Raw genomic sequence first — 22537 nt, forward strand, 5'->3', positions numbered from 1 at the left:
ATAGTAAGAAATTGTCAAAAGGAAATACTTTTGATTCACAAATCAAACAATTAACGTTTATTTCTTTGAATTTTTTTTTTAATTTTTTACCCTGCAGTGCGCTTACTAAGAAAAAATAATGCAATATATGCTTTTGATAATTGCTAACACATATCATAGTAGTTTCTTTGGAGTATATATACAACCTGAACATGTACTTCTTTTACCAAGTAGTAAAAAAATGTACAACGTAAATCAGGATAGCTGAAGAAATTCAAAATTCAATATCGGATGAAAATGAGTTTGAAAATATGATAATATTCAATAATAATAAAACAATAATTTGATGAGAAAACAAAAAAAAGATATTTTAAGGATTTTCCAATGAGGAAGATTTCTTCATCAGATCAGAAAAATCAATTGCTCCTTCCAAAGATGCAGCATTTTCTTCTAAATGAAAACAATTTGAAAACAAAAAATGAACATATGAACAACAATAAATTGAAAACCTGTCAAAGTTTCGTCATCCTGCTGATTAGTTGGTATCGACTCATTAACAGGATCAACCTTTCTGCCAACTTCGACACTTTCTTCATTTTCGCTCAATCCTAGAAAAAAAACCATTTTTAACAATCAACATATCTAAAAAATAAACAATAAATAATACAGTCGCACTTGAAATGTTTTAACATTTGGTTAAATATTATTATCACCTGTGCAACAAAAGCATATACACTATAAATGATATATAAATATACAATTTGATTCCCAGGACAAACAAATTGAAAAAAAAATACAGCCAATAAATAAATACAATTGAACAGGCATCAGATAATCGTTTTAAAAAAATGCAATGAATATAATAATAAAAACCAGTAATAAAAGAATTACTTCTAAGAGATGTAACTTCATTTTCACTGACTACACTGCTGGCATCGCTGCATGACGACGATGAGACGAACGAGGCATCGCTAAAAAATAAGAAACGAATAAACGCAGAAAAAAAACTTTATTTCCTCTCCAATTCACCTGTTGTACTCCTCGCCGACAGCGACGTGCAACATCTTACGCCAAAGACGAACCTGAGAATCCCAGGATCGTCTGCTGAATTTCAAATATTTATTTGGAGTCCTTGGATGGATTCCTTTTTCTCGTTTCGACCTTTCAGTGAAAAATCATTTCTCACGCTAGAAGACAATGATAATAAATTTTGAAAATACTTAGGAACAGCAGCAATGTATTTCTTGTAAGCTTCGCTGTTGTAGCCTTTGTCCAGATCTTTCTGGCGTCGCTTCAACACCGCTTGATCCTCTTCCCAACCGTTGGTCGGTTCACGCCATGTCGCCGGCAAAGGATACCGAAGTGGAGGTCCAACTCTCCTGAAAAAATCCAATGCATCGAGATTCAATTGATCTAATTGGTGCCAATTCATTTGCAAATTTTACTTTTTTGGTGCTTCTCCAACAGGCTTTACCACTTCGGGAAGTGTCTCCTCTTTTCTGAATGCAATCAAAAAGAAAGTTTAATTCAAAAATATGAAATAAAAAATACAAAAAAACCTTTTGTCGGATTCCACATCGCCTGCTTCCAGTGTATTTTCTTCGTTCAGCAAATGGGGTTGTCTGGCTCTTGTCCACTGGCTTCCTTGTTTCAATTCTTCATTTGCATCAGCTTCTGCTTGTTTCGATGCCCGAGGACCAGGAGCAACTGGTCGTCGCATTCGACGATTACGCCTCGCAAATGTCGACGATTCCTGATGAGGTGGTTCACTTGAAAAGAAAAGAAATGATCCAAATCAGATAAACGTTCACGAGATTATTCAAAAATATTGGAAAATATTAAATATTTCCCAAACAACTCTTACGATTTGGAAAGCATTTGTTGCGCATAAGTAGAATGCAGCTGACTAAAATCTACCGCCGCCACTTCATGTTCTGGAACGATTGTTTCTGATGTGCTTTCTTCCACAAACGGCGCAATAACATTTGCTTCATTCTGTTGAGCACTAATCGAATAAACAATTTCATAAAATTAAAATGAACAACAATTACAATTTGCATCAGTATACAAAAAATGAACAAAATATTCACTTCATCCGTGATAATTTTTCTTTCTCATACAATTCTTCCTCTTCCATGATATCAGCCCAACTTTTCTCACCAAAATCTAAGAACAAGTTTGAATTCATCACTCAACAACAAACAAACAAACCAACAATATCCCATACCCAATACATAATCATCAGATTCACCAAACAATTCAAAAACAGAAGACTTAATTCCAGATGTTGATAATGATGATGATGCCAGTCGCCTACAATAGTCATAACCTGTGAATTGCAATATAAATTAAAATTTCAATAAATGAAACTCACGGTTGCTTATGAGAAGCCAATTCAGAGGAATTGGAGACATTTTCATTCGACTCTTCTTGCAAAGAACTAAAGTCAGTCTACAAACAAGAAGAATCCAAAAAATTAATACATGAATAAATAAATGTTTTGTAAAGAAGCTGCTAGTCTAAGTCTCAGACTACAATTATCATATTCAAAGAGCTTAAAATTTCATTAAAATACATAAAAATCAATGAATTAATAATGCGAATGCATGAATTCAAATTCACGAAGTTTCAATACAGGAATTATAATGAGTGACAACAATTTATAAATTCTGCAAAAAAATATTAATGGAACTAGTGTATCATTTCTTATTAAATAAAAGACAAATTTATCCGACAGAAAAATTAATAAATACATTCAAATTGATACTGGATGAAAAATAATTGTTGCTTGACAATTCAATTAACCCACCCAGAACTTCCTGGTGCCCCAATTGGTGGAATAAAAATTTCCCGCCTCTACTGACAGCAAAACAAAAGCCCCAATTGTGAAGCTGCAATGAAAACTAGGTCAAGTGGGGATTAGCCAAAAAATAGGTGAATTTCAAAATAGATAATAAAAGTAGTAAAATGATTCAAATCAAATCAAAGGCGGCTTTATGGAAATTTGAAAGAAATTTTTTTTTTCAAAAATTTTTTTTTCTCTGTTCAAATCAAAATTTCAACTTCATTGTAATAATGGAGAATTTGATTATAATTAATAAAGCATTTTGCACTAAAAAAGTAAATAAAGAAGTAAATTTTAACATTCATTTCAGATGAAATGACCGAAAAAATTAATTTTTTAAAAAAAAATTTAATCCACATAATACATGAAAATGATAAATTTACATTAATTTTTTCAGAAATCAAATAAGTGATAATAAAGAATGTAAAAGAAGCGTAATTACTGGTGATTTTTCGGCGGTGGTTCTTTTGGACGTCTTCCGAGGACTTGAAGAAGTGTCCATTGTTATTTAAAACAGGCGACACGTATCACAAGATCATTCTCCTATCACAAGTACAGTATACAGTAAAAGCAATCAAGATATTTAACAAAATGGAGCAGAAATGTTACAAAAAAATTGCTCTGTGAGATGTTCTACTTTAAAAAATACTTTATACGAATTTATTTTTGAATTAATCAAACTTGGCAACTGAAAGGATTATTCAAAAATATTTTTTAAAAAATAGTTCAATATGAATACAGCGGAATTCATGATATTTAAATTTTTATTTTAAACTTTTTTTCACTTTTGTAATTATTTAAAAGCTTTTTACAACAAAATCAGTGCACAGTGATGGAAATTTTCATACATAAAAAAGCTATTTATTTGTTCAATAAACGAAAACTTACCACTTAATAAAGCATTAAACATTAGGAACAAATTTCTGATTGAATATTTTTACATAAGTGTGTAAAATTCAAACACTCTATTCAAACAGTCATACTATGATTCGGGTTATTCGAAATACTGATATGGTAAAAATTTGCATATTAAATGAATAAAATTCTCAAAGAATAATTTACGATACGTTCTTATAATATTTCGACTTCGCATTTTAATATATTATTCTAATGATAAAGTCAAATCTCACAAGTGGTTGAATTGAGTGAAAACTGGGGTAGTATAAATGAAATAATTAAGTACAATTGTAATTTGAAATTGAAATGTTCACTTCCAGTTTTGTTACATAGTACATTGACCACCGTTAGCACAATGAATTTTCTACTTTGAAAAATATTCAACCAGATGTTAATGTTCAATGAATGCATTCTTCGTTCTCTCGAGAAACACCATTGATAGTCGACATGGATATAATGAAACTTTTCAAAAACTAATTTAAAAAAGCAAATAAAAATATTTATTGTTGTTACATGAGAAACAATAATTGAAATATCTTTTCACTAAAACAGGACATAAAAAAATTTAAAATTATTTGTTGCAACTGTAAATTTGATTATCATTTTCAACGCGGGTTTAAAAAATAAAAGTATCATAAACCCGTGTAAAAGAGAATACAAAGAACGTCTCAAAAGCTCGCATAAAATAAGCATATAAATAAATGTATGCTTCTTTATGAACAAACAAAATCCAAACTGGATGTTTCTTCAGCAATGTTATCTAACGGAAGCTGAAAACAGAAACCATGATAATATTATTGATTGAAATAAATATAAATTTTTAAGTAAAATAATAAAATATACTCACTCGACTTCCAGTGGAAAATAATGAAACAGAATTTGTCATTCGACTGTTGTTCGTTTCAACTTCAGCCAAACTATCATCACCACTTTGTCTTCTGTTCCTACTGGACCATCTACCGCCAAGTTTTGATAATAATGATAAAACAAAACTTCGACGTTTCTTAGTAGGTTTCTAAAAAAACAATAAAATATAATCATAACTTATTGAACGTAATTAATATTTTGAAAAATGATTCAATCAATTTGACGATTTACAGGATCATCATTGGGAATTTGTGTTTTTCTGGAGCTCAGCTTTTCAGTAAATGAACTTCGACTTCGGTGCAATTTCAACGCCTGACGATGCATTGGAAAACTGTTCGAACTCTCCTTGCGCAAACTCCTCCTACATTCCAACAAATACCGAATAGCATTTTCAATCGCCACCACCCATTCATCCATCACTGAATACTGTTCAGCATGGAGCAACAATACTTCGTCTTTGCAGATCAACTGAAAATAAGAATTATATTTAAATTTAAATTAAACTTTTTTCAAAAACATACTCTGAACATGCTCCGGCCAAGAATTCTTTCAATCATACAATGCCGTAAAGGTAGAATACAACAACACTGATAACGATTCTTTTTCTTCATTGCAGGTTTGGCGTACAGTATAATATCGGTGAAAAGCCAAAACATCCGATGACGAAAACCAGAATTTGAAGAGCTCATCTGAATGCAAATTTTCAATTGATTATCACGAATAATTATAATAATAAATACAGGGTGCAATATCACAAGAGAAAATTAAAATTTTCCGTTTCAAATAAAACAAGTCCCCGTTTTAACAAAAGTTCCACAATTACAAATAACAATTATCGCAACCTGTGGAACAAGCAACGTTCAATAGTGTTACAATTTCAAGATCACATAATGTTATGTTGCAAGGCAATAAAATTCTCCATCAATTATCATTACGGCTTTATTTCTGTTGAAGAACATCAATCATACATTGAACATCTGAAAAACGAACATATGGTATTTAAAGATCAAAATTTTCATCTCATTCTGTTCAAATTGCCAACATCTGGGAAACAGAAGCTAAAAATTATTTCCACATTTCTGTTTTCTTCGAACAATTCGGACTTGTAAAAAAGAGAAAAAAATTACTGTACACTATGAGAAATTAACCAAAAATTATTTATAAGTAAAAAATGAAATTTATTAATCAAACTTATTTGCAGATCAGTGAATTGACAAAACCAACAACTCTTTCCATTGTCGAAATTCACTTAATGAAAAATTTATTGCACATCATGACAATCAAACCCATCACCAACAATCTCATCCCATCTTAAAAGAAATAATCTTTAAAAAAAAGACTCAAATAATTGAACACAGTTGTTTAATGCAGTTTTCCTTTCCAAATTAAAAAAAACTGCTAATGTACAATTAATAGCAACAAAGAAAAAATGACAGCCTTCACTATTTGCTGCATTAGAGTAATTCGAAAATCGAAAACCAATTACCGCTGATCATGCATGCATTTCCGCCCGGTAAATTTTCCAAGCGGTTTTTTATTCTGTTGCAGAGTATTTTTTCCGACCAAAACTATACTGGGGATATCTATTCAAATTGCCCAACGTGTGCTAACTTCCAACTGACAGAATCGATTCCACCTTTGCGCGTTCACGTTCATTTTGCATCAAAATGTTTGCCCAAATTTGGGGAAAAAGCCTGCGGGAGTTTTCTTATTATTATTCGTTGAACAACGCTAACCAATTCGGACGTTCGGAAGAAAAAGCCTTCCCTCGTCACAGTATACAGTAACATGGATAATTAAAATTTAAATAGGAGAAAAAAAATGTGTCTGTTCTTTTTCCCCTTTTCCACTGACCTTGCTCAACAGTCCCTCTTTCAACAGTTTCCTGCCCGGCATGACCAACTTTGGCGCGCAACCGTCGAGCATATTTTGAACGGCAATGATCTTGGCCGAATTTTCAAACTCCTCAATGCAACTGTCCACTGTTTCCGCCAATGCACCGATCTGTTGAACCAATTCTGCAAAAAGAATTTCTCCACTCAATAAATAAATAACCAATGCTATGCTAATGTAACAATAGAGAAGAGCAAAAATAAGTGAACACGCACTGGAAATTTGCAAATGTTGTCGCGACGAATTGTCCAACAATTTCAAAATTTGTTCAAGTAAAAGTTTGTATCTGAATTGAAATTCATTGATAACTAATATATATATACATATATGCAAAGCATTCTCTACAAGTACAATGTGCAATTTTACCGAGGAATGCGTTGTATTGGGGTGATAAGCAGAGCGGCTAATTTTAGACCTTTCAAAACGGGCAAGCATTCTTGCATTTCGCAGAACTGACGGAACTGTTTGTTCTTTTCCAACAATTGCAGCAACAGTTGCTGCGATGCGGAATAATTTCGACCATAAGCGGAATACAATTTCATGAAATGAATCAAATCGCCAAACGCTTCGGCAATTTCCAAGCCGGCCATCAGACGGTCATACAACACTTGGTTGACCAGACGAATTGAACGCAGATCTCCGAAAATGTTCGCCACTTCCCGCTGCGTCAGTATTTTTGAACACAAAAGAGGATCGGCAAAATACTGGAATAAATCAAAAATACATACATGCTTCCAAAAAAACATAAGAAAAACAATAATAATAATATCATAAAAATCAAATTACCCGTATGACAAGATCCAAATGTTCGAGATAATGACGTTCACTGGTGACAAATTCGTCGTAGATTTTCGCAAGTTGCGTTTCGGTCGATGGTTCCGGTAAGCCGCCATCACATTTTTCACTCATTTTTTCCATCACCAATATCCACTGTATCGATCAACGGGTAAAAAGTTGCTAAAAACAACGGTAAACTTTCAGCTATGGGCAAAAAAAAATATTACATGTAGAATTTCAAAAAAATAATCACAGAAAATAAAATTAACGAGAAATATTTTTCAAAAATTTCAAATCAAAGTCATTTTGAATCGATAATACGAGTGGAGAAAAAGTTATCGGACAAGTTTACAGTAGAAAGTTTCAAAATGCCACATACAGTGTCCCAAAAGTGAAAAGTACGTACAGTGAAAGTAGGAAATATGCAAATGAAAAAACAGTCAAAAATGAGTTGAACAAAAGCGTGGATTGTGTGTCTGCCTTTCTGTCTGTTCAACTTTTCGTTTGATTTGCTTAAATTTTGTTCGTGTACATGATCTTGTAGGGCACATAGCAAATGGACAACAGTTGTCAGTTTTGACAGGAAATCGACCTAATCGTCGTTAACTGATAAACATCTCGAGTTGGATGAATTGAAATTTTTTTCCCCTGAGTTTATTTTCCGACTGTCTTTTCGAAGAGCTTTAAATAGCATTTTATTTATTTTTTTCTGAATGGTTGGACTAAACAAATAAATAGGCAAGTGAAATCGCTGCAAATGTCATAATTGTACACCACTTACTGCATGTTTCGGTTGCTTGAAATGCAGCTTCAGCATGGGGCGAGTTTTGCAAAGCGAAGAATGAAATGCAACAAAGCGTTTGCTGGACAACGGTCGAACATGTGCGTTTTTCCCGATGCGACAATTTGAATGCGAGATGGAGAACACAGATCGGAAACAATCGCCTTTATTGAACGGAAAATGCTCTGCAAATATTTCTTTGCTCTAATCGTTCGGCCGATCAAATTGAATTCGACCAAATCGATCCGATCAATTGTCTCACGGTCCGGACACTTTTCGTCCAATCGTTGCCACCGAACCAGTGCTAATTACAACTTTCAATTCTACTCTTCAATGCAATCCCAACGAGATTATTTTTCAAGCATTCGAAAAAGATTTCCCCTAAACAAATAAGCACGAAGTGGAATAAATAAATTACGCGACAGATTGAAAAAAAAGTATACCAGGAAGTGTTTGTGGAAAATTTTTTAAGCGCTAGTTCAAAATAAAAGCGGTAATGTTTTGCTATTTATCTTTTTTGTTTCTTCGACTCGTATAAACTTCTTTCAATCTTACTTATGACAGCTTTACATTTATGAATGTAGTAAACAACTGTTATAATTGACATCGATCGCTTCATGAGCTACATCGCTAGCTTAATATTTTACAAATTGCAAAATTTTTGTCGCACATGAAAAGTATAATAGAAACCCAATCGATAACACGCGACACGACGTAATACTTCGTGCCGATTCGATAATTTCGAAAAAATCTTTTATTCTCACTATTAGTCTAAATTTAATAATAAAATTTTGACTAAATTGAAATTCATTTTGATAACTTTGATAAAATTATTTTTATACTTTATTTTTTAGACAGTGTACTGTATATATAAATTTACAGGTACAGTTGTTTAAGTAATACCGTTCAAAAATAGTAGCAACAAATGGTGGTATTTAATAAATTATTAGGTTTTTTATTATTATTAATAATATTAATATTTGAATTGTACTGTGTTGTTTATGAATCATCTGAGGCTTTTAAATGAAGCATAAGAGAATAACAGTTGTCATAGTTTTAAATAAAAACCTCTTTTGTTTCATCAGTATTTGTTTGATTCTATTCATTCTTGCTATATGCTGATGTTGAACAATGGTTTTATTGAGCTGTATAACATAATACAATATATATGTGCAAACTCACATGAAGATAGGGCAAAAATTTCCAATCTAATTATCATTTTCACTTGTACATTTTTACCCATATTACGTAAGAATATTATGCACCAAATAATAAAATTTGTATTGCAATATTTGATAGAGTTGCGTTGTTTATAGGATGATTTGAAAACTGTTGACTGATGTTTTTGCTTTTATATTGATATATTTTTGTCAGTTGCTTCGAATTTCATTTTCAATTTATTTGTTCAAATTATCAGCGAATAAAGAAAGCAAGTACAGTTTATTTAATACATGAAGAAACATACATAAAGTCAAATATACATTAAAGGATACAGTAAATTTGGCTTTGGCGTTTCTAGTGGTTTATGGCAAGCGTCGCAAGTGAAAAATCAACGACGTCTGCGTAAACTCCTTCTTGCAGTTTTGAACTTCTGCTTCAGATCTTTCAATATTGCGTTCGCTTGGGCAGGCGTCAGCAGAATATCCCCTTCAAAAAGCATGCTCGATTCTGGATTTTTCATGACAGCTTTAACGCCATCTTCACTAGCCTGAAAAAAAAGGTTGATTCACTTTCAGTTTTTGTTGAAAAAAGGTGGAAGAATAAGCTGTACTACTGACCATCATTGTCGGTTGATTGGATTGGGCATTTCCGAGGTATTTTTGTTCGGCTACATAACGAAGCTGACTTAATAAATTTTTAACTTCATCTTGATCACCGGATTTCATCGCTTTGTCGAGCACATTTTCCTCAGACGTTGCCTAATAAAAAATGGAAATATGAAGTTCAAATTGGAAATAGCATCTCCTGTGCTTACCTGTTGGAAGAAAGTGACGGCGACAAGGCAAAAGAACACTGACAAAGACGAGCACATTGCGATTATTAGTGGAGAAATGTTGGAGTTTTTGTTTCTGATGGGCAGGACAAAGTATGGAAAATTTAAAAAAATGAAAATTAGGTTATAAGGTTATGAAAATGCCGCCTCCCGGTTGGGCGGACGCACGCAAGTCGGCCGCGGAGGCGATCAGCCGAACCGGAGCGGCCGGCTGCACGTCATTTTTGAAAATTGTGGAAATTTTAATTTTTTTTCTCTCATTTCATTTTTCCTCCAATCAGAAGACGAAGAATGGAGAAAAAATGAGGATTGATTGATTACGGTCGACTGGGGTTGTTGAAAGTTCAATATCGACGATTGCGTGTGTGCGTGTGTGACCGTTCAGTTTGCAGTGGGCATCTGCTGGTGGAACAGGCGGGGCGTACGATATGTTAAGCACCGTGGCCCAAAACTAATTATTCCAATGCATAACGGAATGCATCACGAATGCGGACACCGCCCACTGACAATTTTCATTCTTCCATTTCGTCATCGCACCGACGTGAAAAAGATTTATTTAAACCCGACCGACAATGACGATCATCATCACTACTCATTTCACTTCTTCACCACTACTGCACGACCATTATGCAATAAGACAATTCCATCCACTTTGATTGATCAAAGAAACTTTCGAAATTTAGGTTGATCATATCAAACCAGATAAAAAATCAAATTGCATTATTTGTCAGTTTTTATTTTCAGTTGAGAAATTATTCTTTTTTTTTCTTCGTTGACGTTGAATTTTAAGGGACAATCGATCGTCGATTGTCACAGTAAAAAAGAAGAAACAAAACAGGAAAAAAAACCTATAATAACTAACGAAGATGTAGAATAAAATTAGGATGAGAAGAAAACAAACAAACATAAAAAATGAATAAAGAATTCATCACGTCATTGGAGTTGTGAATTCACTTTTCAATTGGCTCTTCAATGATTCTCAGGTACGATTGGAGCAGACCTTTGAAATAGCGTACTGTACGTACTTTCAACTCCAGAGTGGCGTCTTCGTCGCAGACGAACGTCGCTTTGGGATGCAGTTGGAACGCCGATGCGGTCCACATGTGACTGACGCCATTTTCGACGGCGTTGTGCAACGCGTGCGCTTTCAACGAGCCGCTGATCAACAGCAAAATCTGCAAATGAAAAAAACGCACGTTTGTATTTCGCTGTTTGGCCGTCTTTTTTTAAATTCAAAAAATCACAACCAAATTCATGTTCAAGCAACATGCTTTATTAATTTTTCACTTATCAAATCCGCCACATTGAAATCGACAAGCAACAACAGTGGAGGGGAAAAACCGAATCGCATAAACTGAACAAAAATGGAAAATAAAATAATTTGAAATTAAAAATTTCACCATCGAAACTTTTCGTATTTATACCGGGCAACATTTAATATCAAAAAAAATTATTTTTACTTTCCTATTGAAAATTCAAATACATATAAATGCAACATTACTTCATGGGCATCTAATAAGGTGCCAACACCGACGGTTAGCGCTTGTGTTGGTACTTGACTGATGTCATTGTTGAAAAATCTCGAATTGGCTACAATCGTTTCTTGGGCCAACGTTTTCACCCTAGTGCGAGAAGCAAGGCTTGAACCCGGTTCATTGAAGGCAACATGACCGTCGGAACCAACTCCTTACATAAACAAAAAAAATTAAAGAAACGTATAAAAAATTAGAAGCCGCAGCAGCAAACATCACTGTTACAGCGTGCAAAACACGATAAAATAGTATACCGCCAACGAAAAGCATAATTCCACCAGCGCTGTGGATTTCTTTTTCAAACTCTTCACATTCTTTATTCAAATCAGCCGCATTGCCGTCCAAAATGTGCACGTTGGATGGATGAATATCAATGTGGCGAAAAAAATTATGATACATAAATGAATGATAGCTGGCAGGATGATTTTTTGGAATACCTGAATAAACTACCCTTAACTGCGTAAAATAATCTAATTTCACTACCTGCGTATTCGTCCATGTTGAACGTCTTCACGAATTGAAAAGATAGCTGACCATTTTTGCAATAATCAATCAACTTTTTATACATACCAAGCGGTGTGCTCCCTAAAAGGTTCATACAGCTTAATATTAAATTTAAAACATAAAAAATGAAAACCATACAAACAATAAAATTTCATTACAAAATTCATTACTTCTATTTATCGCAACTAGTAAGTAAAACCTTATTAGTTATTCTTAATTAAATGTAATTATAGAAAATAGATAATTTATTTGTAAATTTGCTTTTCATGCATAGTAAAGCTTGTTAAAATAAGAAATTATACAAATTAAAAGTTACATAACACTAAGCTAAACAATGAAAAATCGCTATATTTAACAACCAGTTTATTTAAAGCTTGAGACCTGTTCAATGAATTTTAAGAAACATAAGATGAACGAAAATACGTTTTCAAACTATGAGTGAAAGCAACTTTTTCAATGCAATCATGTATACGAAATATACATTTTATGAAGTAATTTAGCTGAAAATGTTTCACGCACTTAAGAAATGTAAAATATATTCACAAATTTAAAAAATAACTTCAATTGATTGCACTTAAAAACACCAAGTAAATTAATGCTCTTACCTGTGGGCAAGCCAAGGGTAAAATAACGATCTTTAGAAGGATTAAAATCAAGTATCCTTCGACGGACAAATTTTGCGGCAAATTCACTCATTTGTTCATAATCATTCAAGATGACAAGCTGCATATTTTCAACTTGTAAAACAGGCAAATTCAAAGTAACAAACGTTGCTAACTACAAACTTGAATAACAAATAAAAACGCTGCTTAGCTACGCAAACTAGTTTCTACGCTCACAAACAGTCAAAACAAGCTTCACAAATGAGCCACTGGCCGCAGCAGTCAACTGAATGCCGCAACTTGCAGCTAATTGTACTGTAGATTTTCAAGTTCAAATTTATTTTAACAAATTTTGACTAAAAGAATTACTCTTACTTTGAATTTTAATAGCATTTTCATTTAAGTAAAAACAAATTAAAATTCTTAGTGTATAAGTTGCTTTAATATATTTTCTAATTAAAATTGTACTCTGATGTAAACATCTATGGCCTTAATAACAGTTTTTATTCGAATAAAAACACATGTGACATAAATATTAATAATTGTTTTATTAAACTACAATTGTTTTAATTTTTAATTTTAAAATAAATTAAACTGATAGTATTTTGAAATTTTCAGAATTCTTTGAAAATCAAATTTTTTTCGTAATATATACCTTTTGGTTGGCAAATGAAAATTTCAATGCATTTTATTAAAAAAGAAAAAATCTCCTTAGTTGTATTTTTTGTATTTTAGGACATTTTAGATATCTATGACATTTAACACCTTTTTTCACTGTAATCTGTCTGTTTGTATCAGATTTCCACAACGTATTTATTATCAAAATATATTGAATTTTCAAACTTTTAACATGCATAAAAACATGTTGTTTTTAATAACAGACATTGTTGCAAAATGCCTTCATTGAATAATAGATTTGTCAACACTGCCAGTTTGATTGAATAACTAGTTGAAATTTTAGTCAGTTTTATTTAGTTGATGATTAGCATACATTTCAAAAGTGCTTTAAAGAAAATACATTTTTGCCAACAGCAAAATAAAATACATTTATTTACTGAAATCTAATACATTTTGACTTTAACATCGTACAACTCATAATTTTGTTTTTGTTACAGAGAAACTTTCTCTGGAACATGCCTGCAACTAAATGATGTCGCATTTACAACATTTACAAAAAATAATAAATCAGAATTTCCTCTTTTTTTTATAAAGTTCACACTTGCAATATATTTATTGTCTAATATTTATTTTACCCTAAATAATTCATTGTTCTTATTTTACTGTGCTATTGCAAAAGTTCAAAATCGTTTCAAGTAACAAAAAATTTATTTTCCTGTAAAGATAGAAAAAAATTTTGAAAACGTCTAAGCAAAAGTTGCTCATATGAATTCATTGTATTCGACAGTTTTATTTCTTATTTGCTAAATTTTGTCTAAATGAATGATTAATAATTAAATTATTTTAAGAGTCAAAATTGGACTTTTTCATACGTTGTATCATGCAGATACATTATAATATTAATTATGAATTACGGATAATTACGAAGAATTATATTATTACTTTAAAAAATTGCTTGGATACATTATTGAATTTTGTCTTCAAATGAAAAAATTTTGGGCATAAAGTGCACCCAGAAAAGCTATGATTACAAAAAAGAAAAACATAAACATGATAAATAACGTTATTTACATTTTGAAAGAAAAAACAATAAAAAAACTGACATTATTTTGCATAAAAATAAATTCACTGACATTTTTGAATCAGGGAACACATTTGACGTTCATGGCTTCTGTTACAGTTTTAGCTTTGTTATTTTTCAAATAAATTTAAAATAGTTCAAAAATTGCAACAACTTTAAAAGTCAGCAATTATTAATTTTTAAAAATGAAACTGTTGACAAAAGCGACAAAAAATCCATCTCCTGATATATTTCAAAATGGAGGCTATTTTTAAATAAATTTCATTTTGAATGTAACAATTATTCATTTCATTAAATGTATGTCATATTTTTATTTAATATGTTAACAATTTATACATTAAAAAATAATTTTAGCAAACATTTATCATTCTCTCTCTTTACATATTTATTTAGTTATTAAAAACAACAAGTTCTAGAAAAATTTTAATTTATATATGAACAACTTCATTGATAAACGTTACACTAATTCAAAAGTTACATTCGTTTGCTTTTGAAATTTATTTGAAATGTTGCTTTATTAATTTGCACCAAATTGAGAATTGCATTTCTTTTTATTCTAAATATTTTCCAAATCAGAATAATTTAACAATAACTAAATCCGTTTGCAACTAATTGCAAAGCATTCTTTTCTAAGATCATTTTAAAATTTTAATTCTGCAGTCTTCATCTTTATCATATTGAATTAATCCGCCGTCTGCCTGGGTGCAACGGCATCCTTTCTTGGGGCGTGGAAAGCAGTTCTCTTTGTAATCTTTAAAGCGATTATTCATTTCTTCAATAACTTTCTTATGATTCAGATGGGCTTCTTTTTCGATCTGCTCTCCACGTTCTTTTGTCAATGTTTTGCGTCCACCGAGAGTTTTTCCTGGTCGAGGTTGAAATTCATCATGAATATCATGCGTTGGCTAAAAATCCCCATTTCAAATTAGTACCAATTTTTTTTTCAAAATGCATCGCTTTATCTTTTGTTAAATTTAAATTTTAATTTCCTTTCTTGCAAAGTGTATTTTTTGTTTGCTTGTACCTGCTGATGAGAAATAATCAACAGTTTCTCTCTGCATGCACTTGTAAAGATATAAGATTAGTAAAGTGTGAGAAAGTGTTTTTTGAGGTGAAAATACGTATGTTTTTCTTCAATTGATAAAATAACGTTTTCAAAAACCATCAAAAATACTTACTAGATGTGGTCTTATTTGTTGCACCTCACCATTTTTCGAACTTTCATCATGCCACCCCTGTTAAGTTATTAAATATAAAAATATCGAATCAAATCGAATCGAATCAAAAATATTTCACCTGTATTATGCCAACGGTGAATGCTAGCAAGAAGAAGAAAACAAGCTGAGAGTAGCGCATGTTGATGCTACGATGCAACGGTTGGTTCTGAAAATTGCAAACCTTGAACGATGTTTAAAAGTAAAAAAAGCCATTACGCTATTCGTCAACCGCTTAACGATGTCATTAAACTTTGATGATTGATGTTCAGATGCGTTGTTGTTCGAAAATGAACATACAATTATTTGAATCACTTTGAATTAAAACAATATTTTTCAAAGCTGAAAATTTGTTTGTGCAAATATCATCACTTTTGTAATATTTTGCATCATCAATAGGGAAATGAACAAACAAAATTCCAAATTATTAATTCAATTTTTATAAGATTACGAAATTATTTGAATAATTTAAAATATAAACCTGATAAAACTTCAGACATTCTTTTAAATAAAAATATCACCTTGTTCTTATCTTAATGATAATTCAACTGTTTGCTGAGAAAAGGCAGAGATAGATTTCATTCAGGTCAAACAATTTCCACTTTTTGTTAATTACAATTTCACATATGTGCAATATGTTTCAACTTTTCTTTTTCTATTAGTTCGTGCTATTATTTTATTTTGTTTACGAAGCTTCGTCTTTTTTGCTTGATCAAGATTAAGCAGCAGAATAAATTAAAACTATAACACTCATGGCAGTATAATTTTGATACTGATTGAATATTCTTTTGAATGCTTTCTTATTTTCAATTTTGTTTTGCATTCTTTTCAATTCTTGTCTCTGAATAAAAAGTTATTTTTTATGCGTTAACGTTCCCGAAATGATAAGTTTAATTATTTCAGAAAATATTAGATGCTCAATTGAAACGCAGCTGTTGTTAAGCTGCTGTTAATTGCGTCAAAAGCACTATTTATTACACACTGACGAAAGCCGACATGAACCTTGCTTTCCCAATGATGAGACTACGAGAACTAATACACTAGTCATTGTTCAAAGTTTTTCATGCATGCTCCTTTACCAATTACATCATGAATTATTATTTTAATTGAAATATACATGAGAAATGATATGCTGTTACTTGATGAACCGTAATAATAATTGCAAAAATGTTGTTCACGTCACCAAGTTCTATATATGCTAAGTTGAGGCGTCTCGTGATAAAACAGAATAGATTTATCTGCAGCTGCGTCTCATTTAATTTTGCATTCGCCTTCATGCAGACAATAAAATCTCAATAAAATGTGGCTTCTGAAGTCCATCAAAAATATTTTCACATGGACGCCTATTCTACTCGCTGTATAGAATTTTCTTTCTCTACACTTTTTACACAAATATTTTCCTAACAACTAAATTGTTTTTAAATCTTGATCAACATTTGCCATTGTTAATCTGCAAGCAGTTGCTCCTTCAGCTGTCAGTTTACTCTGCATTTATTAGCATATTAAAATTCGGTAACATGTGACTGAATTTATTTCTCTTGAAACAAATGGATTGCTACTTGCGTTAACTTTGCCAAAAAATAGTCATTGGATGTTTAATTTCATTCTCTTGTCCGTGTGATACTAATCCTATAAGTAACTACAGCTCAAATATATAATTTTTACATCACATCAATATTAAAAGAATAATTTTTTCACAGTGTTTAACTATTCGCAAATGAACTATTTGATAAGCATTTTCATGAAAAACGTCACGAAAATGGCGGTATAGAGTTCTGTTCTGTTGGCAATATACAATGACACACCTATATCTTATAACAGAAATTTGATTTCATCATTATCAGCCAGATTCAATTTTATCATCAAATGCATTTCAACAGTGCTTGCTTGCACTGCTGCTTTTAAACAGCTATAATAGAAAATAAATTCTGATCATATTTACATTGTATAAGTGATTCAGTATATAGCTGTTTCTTTTGAAAAAATTTTTTTATATCTGACAAATAGGACCTTAACTTTTGATGAAGTACTGAATGCTCAGAATGCAGTATAATGTAGAATCTTTTGTTTAATTCCTTTCGTGGTGGTTTTCTTGCCGCACATCTGCATATTGTGATATGTATATATACACATTTATTTATTTATTTATTTTTATATACAGGTTATTTGTACTTTTTATTCAAACTTACATTAAACTGAGTTTATTATATATATAACATTCAATCAGTAAACTAATGTTTACGGATAATGCGATGTGATGAGATAAATCTCAGAATTGACATTGTATCTGTATATGAATGTCTGCTCTTCTCCTTTCACAAATTTTGAATTTAATTTTGCCATTGATGTAAGTGATATTTGTACTTCTGTTTTAAACTGCTCCCAGCTAGCACATCTTTATTAAAATTAAAGATACGAAGATTGGTCAAATTCAGTGTTCTTCATTTCCTTTGGCACTCTCTTTAATTCAGATATTCTGTTGCTGTATCTTGAGCATCATCCCTTTGACTATCACAAAACCAAAACCCAGCAGAAATTTTTATCACATAATGAGCAATTTGACAACATTCCTAATTTTCAGACAGTGGGTCTATCCATTTTCAGATCTATGCAGAGCGGCCTTTTTTATTTGCAATTTTAAAAATGTTTCAACATAAATGAATCTCTCAGTCGATCACTGTTCGCATCAATGCTTGTGAAGGATTAAATATAGTCGAAAAATTTGTGATTAAAACTAGAGCATTTTTCAAGAATTTTGCTAAACAATTTGGAAAGTACTCAGGTGTGTGTAAAGCAATGGAACTGTCTCGTACAATGTCATAAGTAGTAGTGCCGATATGTTGAATGAGCTTTTATAACCGCTTTAAGGTGAGCATTAAAATGTGAAACGCTGTTAAAGTGTTTATTATGGAGTCTAATAAAAATGCAAAAACTGACGCTTTGAAAAATATTGTGAGCATCATTGGAAAGACAAAGATATTAGCACGGCTGTCATATTTCAGAGTATTAGAGCCCATATTGCTATGTCACAAGAAGTTAGAAACAAGCGAGATAATCTTATGGGAAATGAAAAGGATTGTCATTGTTGCAATGAAAGAGCACGTTGCATGTAAGTGGAAAAGGACCCGGTGCCTCTGCTGAAAGAATTTTACAAAACGCTGTGATTGCTAACTGTGTATTTTAGCAGTCTTGCCAAACTTTACCATTGGAATGGACAGCCACTGTGAACAGAAATGTTTAACCAATAAATCTGAAGATGGGGTTAATATTCTGCTATGCATGAAATAACAACATATGATTCACTTTTATACAAATTCTTCAGATGCTGAAACAGGTTTTACTATTCTCCATGTAACAAAAGGTGTTAGTAAAATATGCAGACTCAAATCGATGATATTCGTGGGTGTGGGGTTTTGCTGCTTCATTGAACTTTTTTATGAAAACTCATCAGAACTGGAGAATTGTGACATCATGTTTGACTCCTCAGGATGTACAGTAATAAAGAATAAAATGACGTCAGAAAATGAACGCTACCCTAAGGATCCATTGCCAGAAAAAAATGACTGAGATAATCTCTATTTGGATCACCAAAAAACGTCTTCTCACTTTGGCTGAATAAGCTTTACAAATCCTCTGCATTCTATCGTGTGACATCAAACGGTCATTCAGGAACTCACTCTACGTGCAGAGAGGTCACCGTGCCACCATGAATGAAGCGACATTGCGCCTGCACCTCATTTTATGTGCAAACAAAAAATTCAAACGGAACAAACTGAAGATAACGCTTGCTGATTTCCTGTGAACATATTGCGGCGTTTCCTATACTGAAAAATGAAACCCGATTGTACCTAATTTATCTCAAATTTTTTTAAATTTTCATTTCAATCCCTGAATTGCAAAATGTTATTTTGCCATATTTTCAGAAACCTTAGTTATGACGAAGGAATATCAAAACTGAACGAAGTTTATGGCAAACTGAAGAATGCAGTTTTTACAAGGTATGAATTCTTCTTGAGGAAGTAATGAGACGATGAACTGCTTTCTTTCAAGCGCTCTATTGAGTTCAAATTTGTCTCTGCAGGACAGAATAGAGAAGAAATGATCTGCAATGGCATCATAAACAATTTGAGGTGTAATGAAATTCATGCGCGACTTCTGGAACACATTGGGCGAACTTCACTTGGAAAAGCTATGGCTCTAAATTCCGCAAAAAAATTAAAAAGCCTACATCACTTCCAACCTGATGGTGCGTAGTTCAGGCTTCTTGTTCAGTTTTGTTTTTAACCTCATTAGCTGCAAGGCGACCAGCAACTGTTGTACAGTGTGCTCACCAAGAATGCGGATTGCTTTATCATCAGAAACGTGCACATATACACGAAATTTAAATTAGATGTAATATTTGCATCTCCAATAGCTAATGTCATTTAGCTCTCTCTCCTTCAAACACAGAAATATAAGGTATTACAGTTTTCAGTTTTCTTTCTGCTATCAACGTAAGACACAGACTTCTTGAATGAAATATGGGAAAAAATGACTGACAGTGAGCAATTGATGAGAGCTCGACTATAGGCTTCTTGGTGATAAAGCTGTCAAGCGCCAGCTGTGTCTTCTAACGTCTTATCTCATGCAGAATTTTTTGATGACAGGATATCAATTCCAGAATCTTATGTTTTGCATGAAACGTTGCTCAAAATCAGGATCCTGTTTTATGAAATGGTCCCTGATTTGTTGTTGTTAGAATGTTAGATCTGTTGTTAGAATTCTCACAGGTATATCCACCTTTGAATCAATGACTGCTGGTTCATTATCAGTGCATATCTCTGCCAGTTATTTCAAGTCATCATTGCTAAGAGTTTCGTTGTGAGATAATTAACAGAGCACACTAAAAATATGTAACTGAATATCTGAAATATAAAGGAATTCAAAACAATTACCATAAATGATTAATAGAATGCATGAAATAACTCAAATACCATGATGCAATAAAATCGTTCTACAGATGTTAAAAACACTTAGCTAAACTTTTAACTTTAAAGGAAAATGAATTACGTGACAGCGTTAGGCAGAGAACGCCTGTAATAGACTTATGAACACTACACATTGATTTCATTAAATATTGTATCTTAGCTTTGATGTTCCTTTGGCATTTGTTTTACATGGCAAGTACTTTAAATAACATAGCTGAAGAATTTCAAAATAAAATAATATTGTGACGAATACAAACGTAAAGGTTTTGACATTAAAAAAAATAATACTGTATGGCCACCAGGTAACAGACGTCCAAATGCTCACTACCATTAGGTAGGGAATCTTAGGAACATTCATACCAGAAATGGCGTAGAAAGAGAGAGAGAGTCACCAACGCAAAAATATATGGCACCTGATCGATAAAATGGAGTCGCGTGAGACTTGATCATCAGGAAGGTTACGTTGGTTGTTGGCGTGAGGAGAAGCAGTCAGTTGATGTTGGTGTGCTGCGGTCGGTTGGTGGACAACCTCGGTGTTACTGAGCTCTCCGTGGTGCCGTGGAGTTTACGTGTCTTACTCGTGCAAACGAAAGACTGAACGCTGTGACTCAGATCCACACACAGCCAATCCCACGCAACGACGGGACCCTGTACACCATAGAGAGAGCAGTGGTTCAGCACACTTGACCCAGGGCACAAGTATTATCAAGTTGAGGTGGATGAGGCAGATAGTGAAAGACGGCTTTCTCTATAACCCTGGGAGTCTGATAGAGACTGTGATGCGTGGATTTACCTGGAAGACTTCCTTCTTCCATCTCGACGACATCATCATGTACAAGAAAGAAAGAAAAAATGCACCTGGAATGACTCACAGAGGTGATGCACTGACTAAACTTCGAATGGCTGAAAATCAGACTTGATAACTGCCATACTATGCGGAGGAGTTTGCGAAACTTAGGGAACACAGTGACACTGTAGGACATCCAATAGCAAATGAATAAGAATTAGGCAACAGAAGGCGGCAGAATATGATAAAGGGTTTTATTTACAAATGACTCCCTCATTATAGAGTTCCTTCGCTGGTATATGCGAACATGAAGACATACAAATGCGGGAAGACAGCGACGGGAGAAAGGGAGTGGGTAAGCCATGAAAAATGGCGTTTGAGGTCTAACAGGTAAAGAATGCGAGATGGGCGTACCATCAAAGAGCAGAAAGCAGAACAGGACAGCGCATACAAATTTTCATGCTTTAAATAATGGAAATTCTTGAAATCAAAAATCAACATGTCGATTCATACTTAAACACTACATATCTATTTGTTTTTACTACAGTAGATACCTATTCAGAGTGAACATACTGTAATAAGTTGACAAATGACAGACATTGTAATGTACAATCCCTAATCACATAAATAAAAGTCACTTCATGATAAAGCATCAGAATAACAGTTGTTGGCGCCTAAACAAGCACGTCTAGTTAAATGTATGAAACAGAAGTTGCCAATTCAAAGTGACAAATCCCTTTTCCTACTTTAGAATTTGCGCAGTGCAAAGACAAGAGGCAAAACAGTTAGGAAAGCAACGAACACATAATCAGACAGCAAAAGAAAAGAAATTCTAGATATGTAATGAATAAACACAAAAAGCGAAAACAATTGAAAACAATGCTTGCAATAATGGATTGAAAGTGTTAAAAAAATAATGAATAAAAAATTTTATAGAAATAGATAGTAATACTTTAAATAATGAATCACATTCCTACATGAAGCTAATAAAAAACCATTATATTCAAAGCATGTAGAAAAGTTTGCAAAAAATAATTATTATTCCATTTGTCATTTTAACTCTCTAGAATTCACATCGTATCATGTACGCAGGTCATCATTCGTAAACGTTCATAATAATTACTTTTATTTGAAAAGTACAACAACAGGGTAATTTTGTAATACCCTTTAATACTTGAAACGGCTGAACAGAGTATAAAA

General features: G+C 32.5%; 7 protein-coding genes across 7 annotated transcripts; 2 read left to right on the forward strand and 5 right to left on the reverse strand.

Annotated features, from left to right (window-relative positions):
* Positions 1-349: 349 nt before the first annotated feature.
* Tsp_01810 (putative protein tag-52) lies at positions 350-7390 on the reverse strand. Its single transcript, XM_003377560.1, has 16 exons — positions 7268-7390; positions 6848-7185; positions 6443-6695; positions 5110-5277; positions 4569-4736; positions 2463-2533; positions 2354-2430; positions 2140-2308; positions 1844-1984; positions 1539-1748; positions 1425-1478; positions 1200-1358; positions 1009-1083; positions 871-950; positions 489-587; positions 350-429 (listed from the first exon to the last, which is right to left on the reverse strand). Exons 1-16 carry the CDS (start codon positions 7388-7390, stop codon positions 350-352), a joined length of 2265 nt encoding a protein of 754 aa, XP_003377608.1.
* Positions 7391-8068: 678 nt separating this feature from the next.
* Positions 8069-9145, reverse strand: Tsp_01809 (putative glucan phosphorylase). Its single transcript, XM_003377561.1, has 4 exons — positions 9108-9145; positions 8761-8810; positions 8632-8673; positions 8069-8343 (listed from the first exon to the last, which is right to left on the reverse strand). Exons 1-4 carry the CDS (start codon positions 9143-9145, stop codon positions 8069-8071), a joined length of 405 nt encoding a protein of 134 aa, XP_003377609.1.
* A 443-nt stretch (positions 9146-9588) lies between these two features.
* Positions 9589-10071, reverse strand: Tsp_01808 (hypothetical protein). Its single transcript, XM_003377562.1, has 3 exons — positions 10015-10071; positions 9818-9958; positions 9589-9747 (listed from the first exon to the last, which is right to left on the reverse strand). The coding sequence occupies exons 1-3, from the start codon at positions 10069-10071 to the stop codon at positions 9589-9591; spliced, it is 357 nt and encodes a 118-aa protein (XP_003377610.1).
* A 930-nt stretch (positions 10072-11001) lies between these two features.
* On the reverse strand, positions 11002-13526 carry Tsp_01807 (glucosamine-6-phosphate deaminase). Its single transcript, XM_003377563.1, has 8 exons — positions 13514-13526; positions 12912-12985; positions 12674-12845; positions 12048-12149; positions 11819-12001; positions 11534-11718; positions 11320-11386; positions 11002-11207 (listed from the first exon to the last, which is right to left on the reverse strand). Exons 1-8 carry the CDS (start codon positions 13524-13526, stop codon positions 11002-11004), a joined length of 1002 nt encoding a protein of 333 aa, XP_003377611.1.
* A 1525-nt stretch (positions 13527-15051) lies between these two features.
* On the reverse strand, positions 15052-16631 carry Tsp_01806 (conserved hypothetical protein). Its single transcript, XM_003377564.1, has 6 exons — positions 16566-16631; positions 16326-16424; positions 15666-15752; positions 15548-15604; positions 15152-15274; positions 15052-15120 (listed from the first exon to the last, which is right to left on the reverse strand). Exons 1-6 carry the CDS (start codon positions 16629-16631, stop codon positions 15052-15054), a joined length of 501 nt encoding a protein of 166 aa, XP_003377612.1.
* A 1796-nt stretch (positions 16632-18427) lies between these two features.
* Tsp_01805 (protein sprouty protein) lies at positions 18428-19150 on the forward strand. Its single transcript, XM_003377565.1, has 3 exons — positions 18428-18451; positions 18586-18692; positions 18964-19150. The coding sequence occupies exons 1-3, from the start codon at positions 18428-18430 to the stop codon at positions 19148-19150; spliced, it is 318 nt and encodes a 105-aa protein (XP_003377613.1).
* A 1473-nt stretch (positions 19151-20623) lies between these two features.
* Positions 20624-21470, forward strand: Tsp_01804 (conserved hypothetical protein). The gene is given in 3 exon segments (XM_003377566.1): positions 20624-20658; positions 20982-21083; positions 21095-21470. 3 exon segments carry the CDS (start codon positions 20624-20626, stop codon positions 21468-21470), a joined length of 513 nt encoding a protein of 170 aa, XP_003377614.1.
* The last annotated feature ends 1067 nt before the right edge of the window (positions 21471-22537 follow it).

This window comes from Trichinella spiralis (genome assembly GCF_000181795.1).
Source record: "Trichinella spiralis strain ISS 195 chromosome Unknown Scfld4, whole genome shotgun sequence".
NCBI classification, from domain to species: Eukaryota; Metazoa; Nematoda; class Enoplea; order Trichinellida; family Trichinellidae; genus Trichinella; species Trichinella spiralis.

What these genes read in the sequence shown, in the direction of transcription:
- Tsp_01810 (XM_003377560.1), bottom strand. Translation starts at nt 7,390, where the DNA reads ATGAGTGAAAAATGTGATGGCGGCTTACCGGAACCATCGACCGAAACG. An exon ending in CCAATACAACGCATTCCTCG is followed by an intron (nt 6,696 to 6,847) that starts GTAAAATTGCAC and finishes GCAAATTTCCAG; the next exon opens with TGCGTGTTCACTTATTTTTG. An exon ending in GATGTGGAATCCGACAAAAG is followed by an intron (nt 1,479 to 1,538) that starts GTTTTTTTGTAT and finishes GATTGCATTCAG; the next exon opens with AAAAGAGGAGACACTTCCCG.
- Tsp_01809 (XM_003377561.1), bottom strand. Translation starts at nt 9,145, where the DNA reads ATGAATAGAATCAAACAAATACTGATGAAACAAAAGAG. An exon ending in AATTATCGAATCGGCACGAA is followed by an intron (nt 8,674 to 8,760) that starts GTATTACGTCGT and finishes TAAAATATTAAG; the next exon opens with CTAGCGATGTAGCTCATGAA. An exon ending in GATCGATGTCAATTATAACA is followed by an intron (nt 8,344 to 8,631) that starts GTTGTTTACTAC and finishes AGTTGTAATTAG; the next exon opens with CACTGGTTCGGTGGCAACGA.
- Tsp_01808 (XM_003377562.1), bottom strand. Translation starts at nt 10,071, where the DNA reads ATGTGCTCGTCTTTGTCAGTGTTCTTTTGCCTTGTCGCCGTCACTTTC. An exon ending in CCGTCACTTTCTTCCAACAG is followed by an intron (nt 9,959 to 10,014) that starts GTAAGCACAGGA and finishes ATTTTTTATTAG; the next exon opens with GCAACGTCTGAGGAAAATGT. An exon ending in CCAATCAACCGACAATGATG is followed by an intron (nt 9,748 to 9,817) that starts GTCAGTAGTACA and finishes CTTTTTTTTCAG; the next exon opens with GCTAGTGAAGATGGCGTTAA.
- Tsp_01807 (XM_003377563.1), bottom strand. An exon ending in AATTATGCTTTTCGTTGGCG is followed by an intron (nt 11,719 to 11,818) that starts GTATACTATTTT and finishes TGTTTATGTAAG; the next exon opens with GAGTTGGTTCCGACGGTCAT. An exon ending in CCTTATTAGATGCCCATGAA is followed by an intron (nt 11,387 to 11,533) that starts GTAATGTTGCAT and finishes ATTTTTGTTCAG; the next exon opens with TTTATGCGATTCGGTTTTTC.
- Tsp_01806 (XM_003377564.1), bottom strand. Translation starts at nt 16,631, where the DNA reads ATGACTAGTGTATTAGTTCTCGTAGTCTCATCATTGGGAAAGCAAGGT. An exon ending in AACAAATAAGACCACATCTA is followed by an intron (nt 15,275 to 15,547) that starts GTAAGTATTTTT and finishes GGGGATTTTTAG; the next exon opens with CCAACGCATGATATTCATGA. An exon ending in CCCATCTGAATCATAAGAAA is followed by an intron (nt 15,121 to 15,151) that starts GTTATTGAAGAA and finishes ATCGCTTTAAAG; the next exon opens with ATTACAAAGAGAACTGCTTT.
- Tsp_01805 (XM_003377565.1), top strand. Translation starts at nt 18,428, where the DNA reads ATGAGCTTTTATAACCGCTTTAAG. An exon ending in GCTTTTATAACCGCTTTAAG is followed by an intron (nt 18,452 to 18,585) that starts GTGAGCATTAAA and finishes GTCATATTTCAG; the next exon opens with AGTATTAGAGCCCATATTGC. An exon ending in AATGAAAGAGCACGTTGCAT is followed by an intron (nt 18,693 to 18,963) that starts GTAAGTGGAAAA and finishes TAAAATATGCAG; the next exon opens with ACTCAAATCGATGATATTCG.
- Tsp_01804 (XM_003377566.1), top strand. Translation starts at nt 20,624, where the DNA reads ATGAATTACGTGACAGCGTTAGGCAGAGAACGCCT. An exon ending in GCGTTAGGCAGAGAACGCCT is followed by an intron (nt 20,659 to 20,981) that starts GTAATAGACTTA and finishes GATAAAATGGAG; the next exon opens with TCGCGTGAGACTTGATCATC.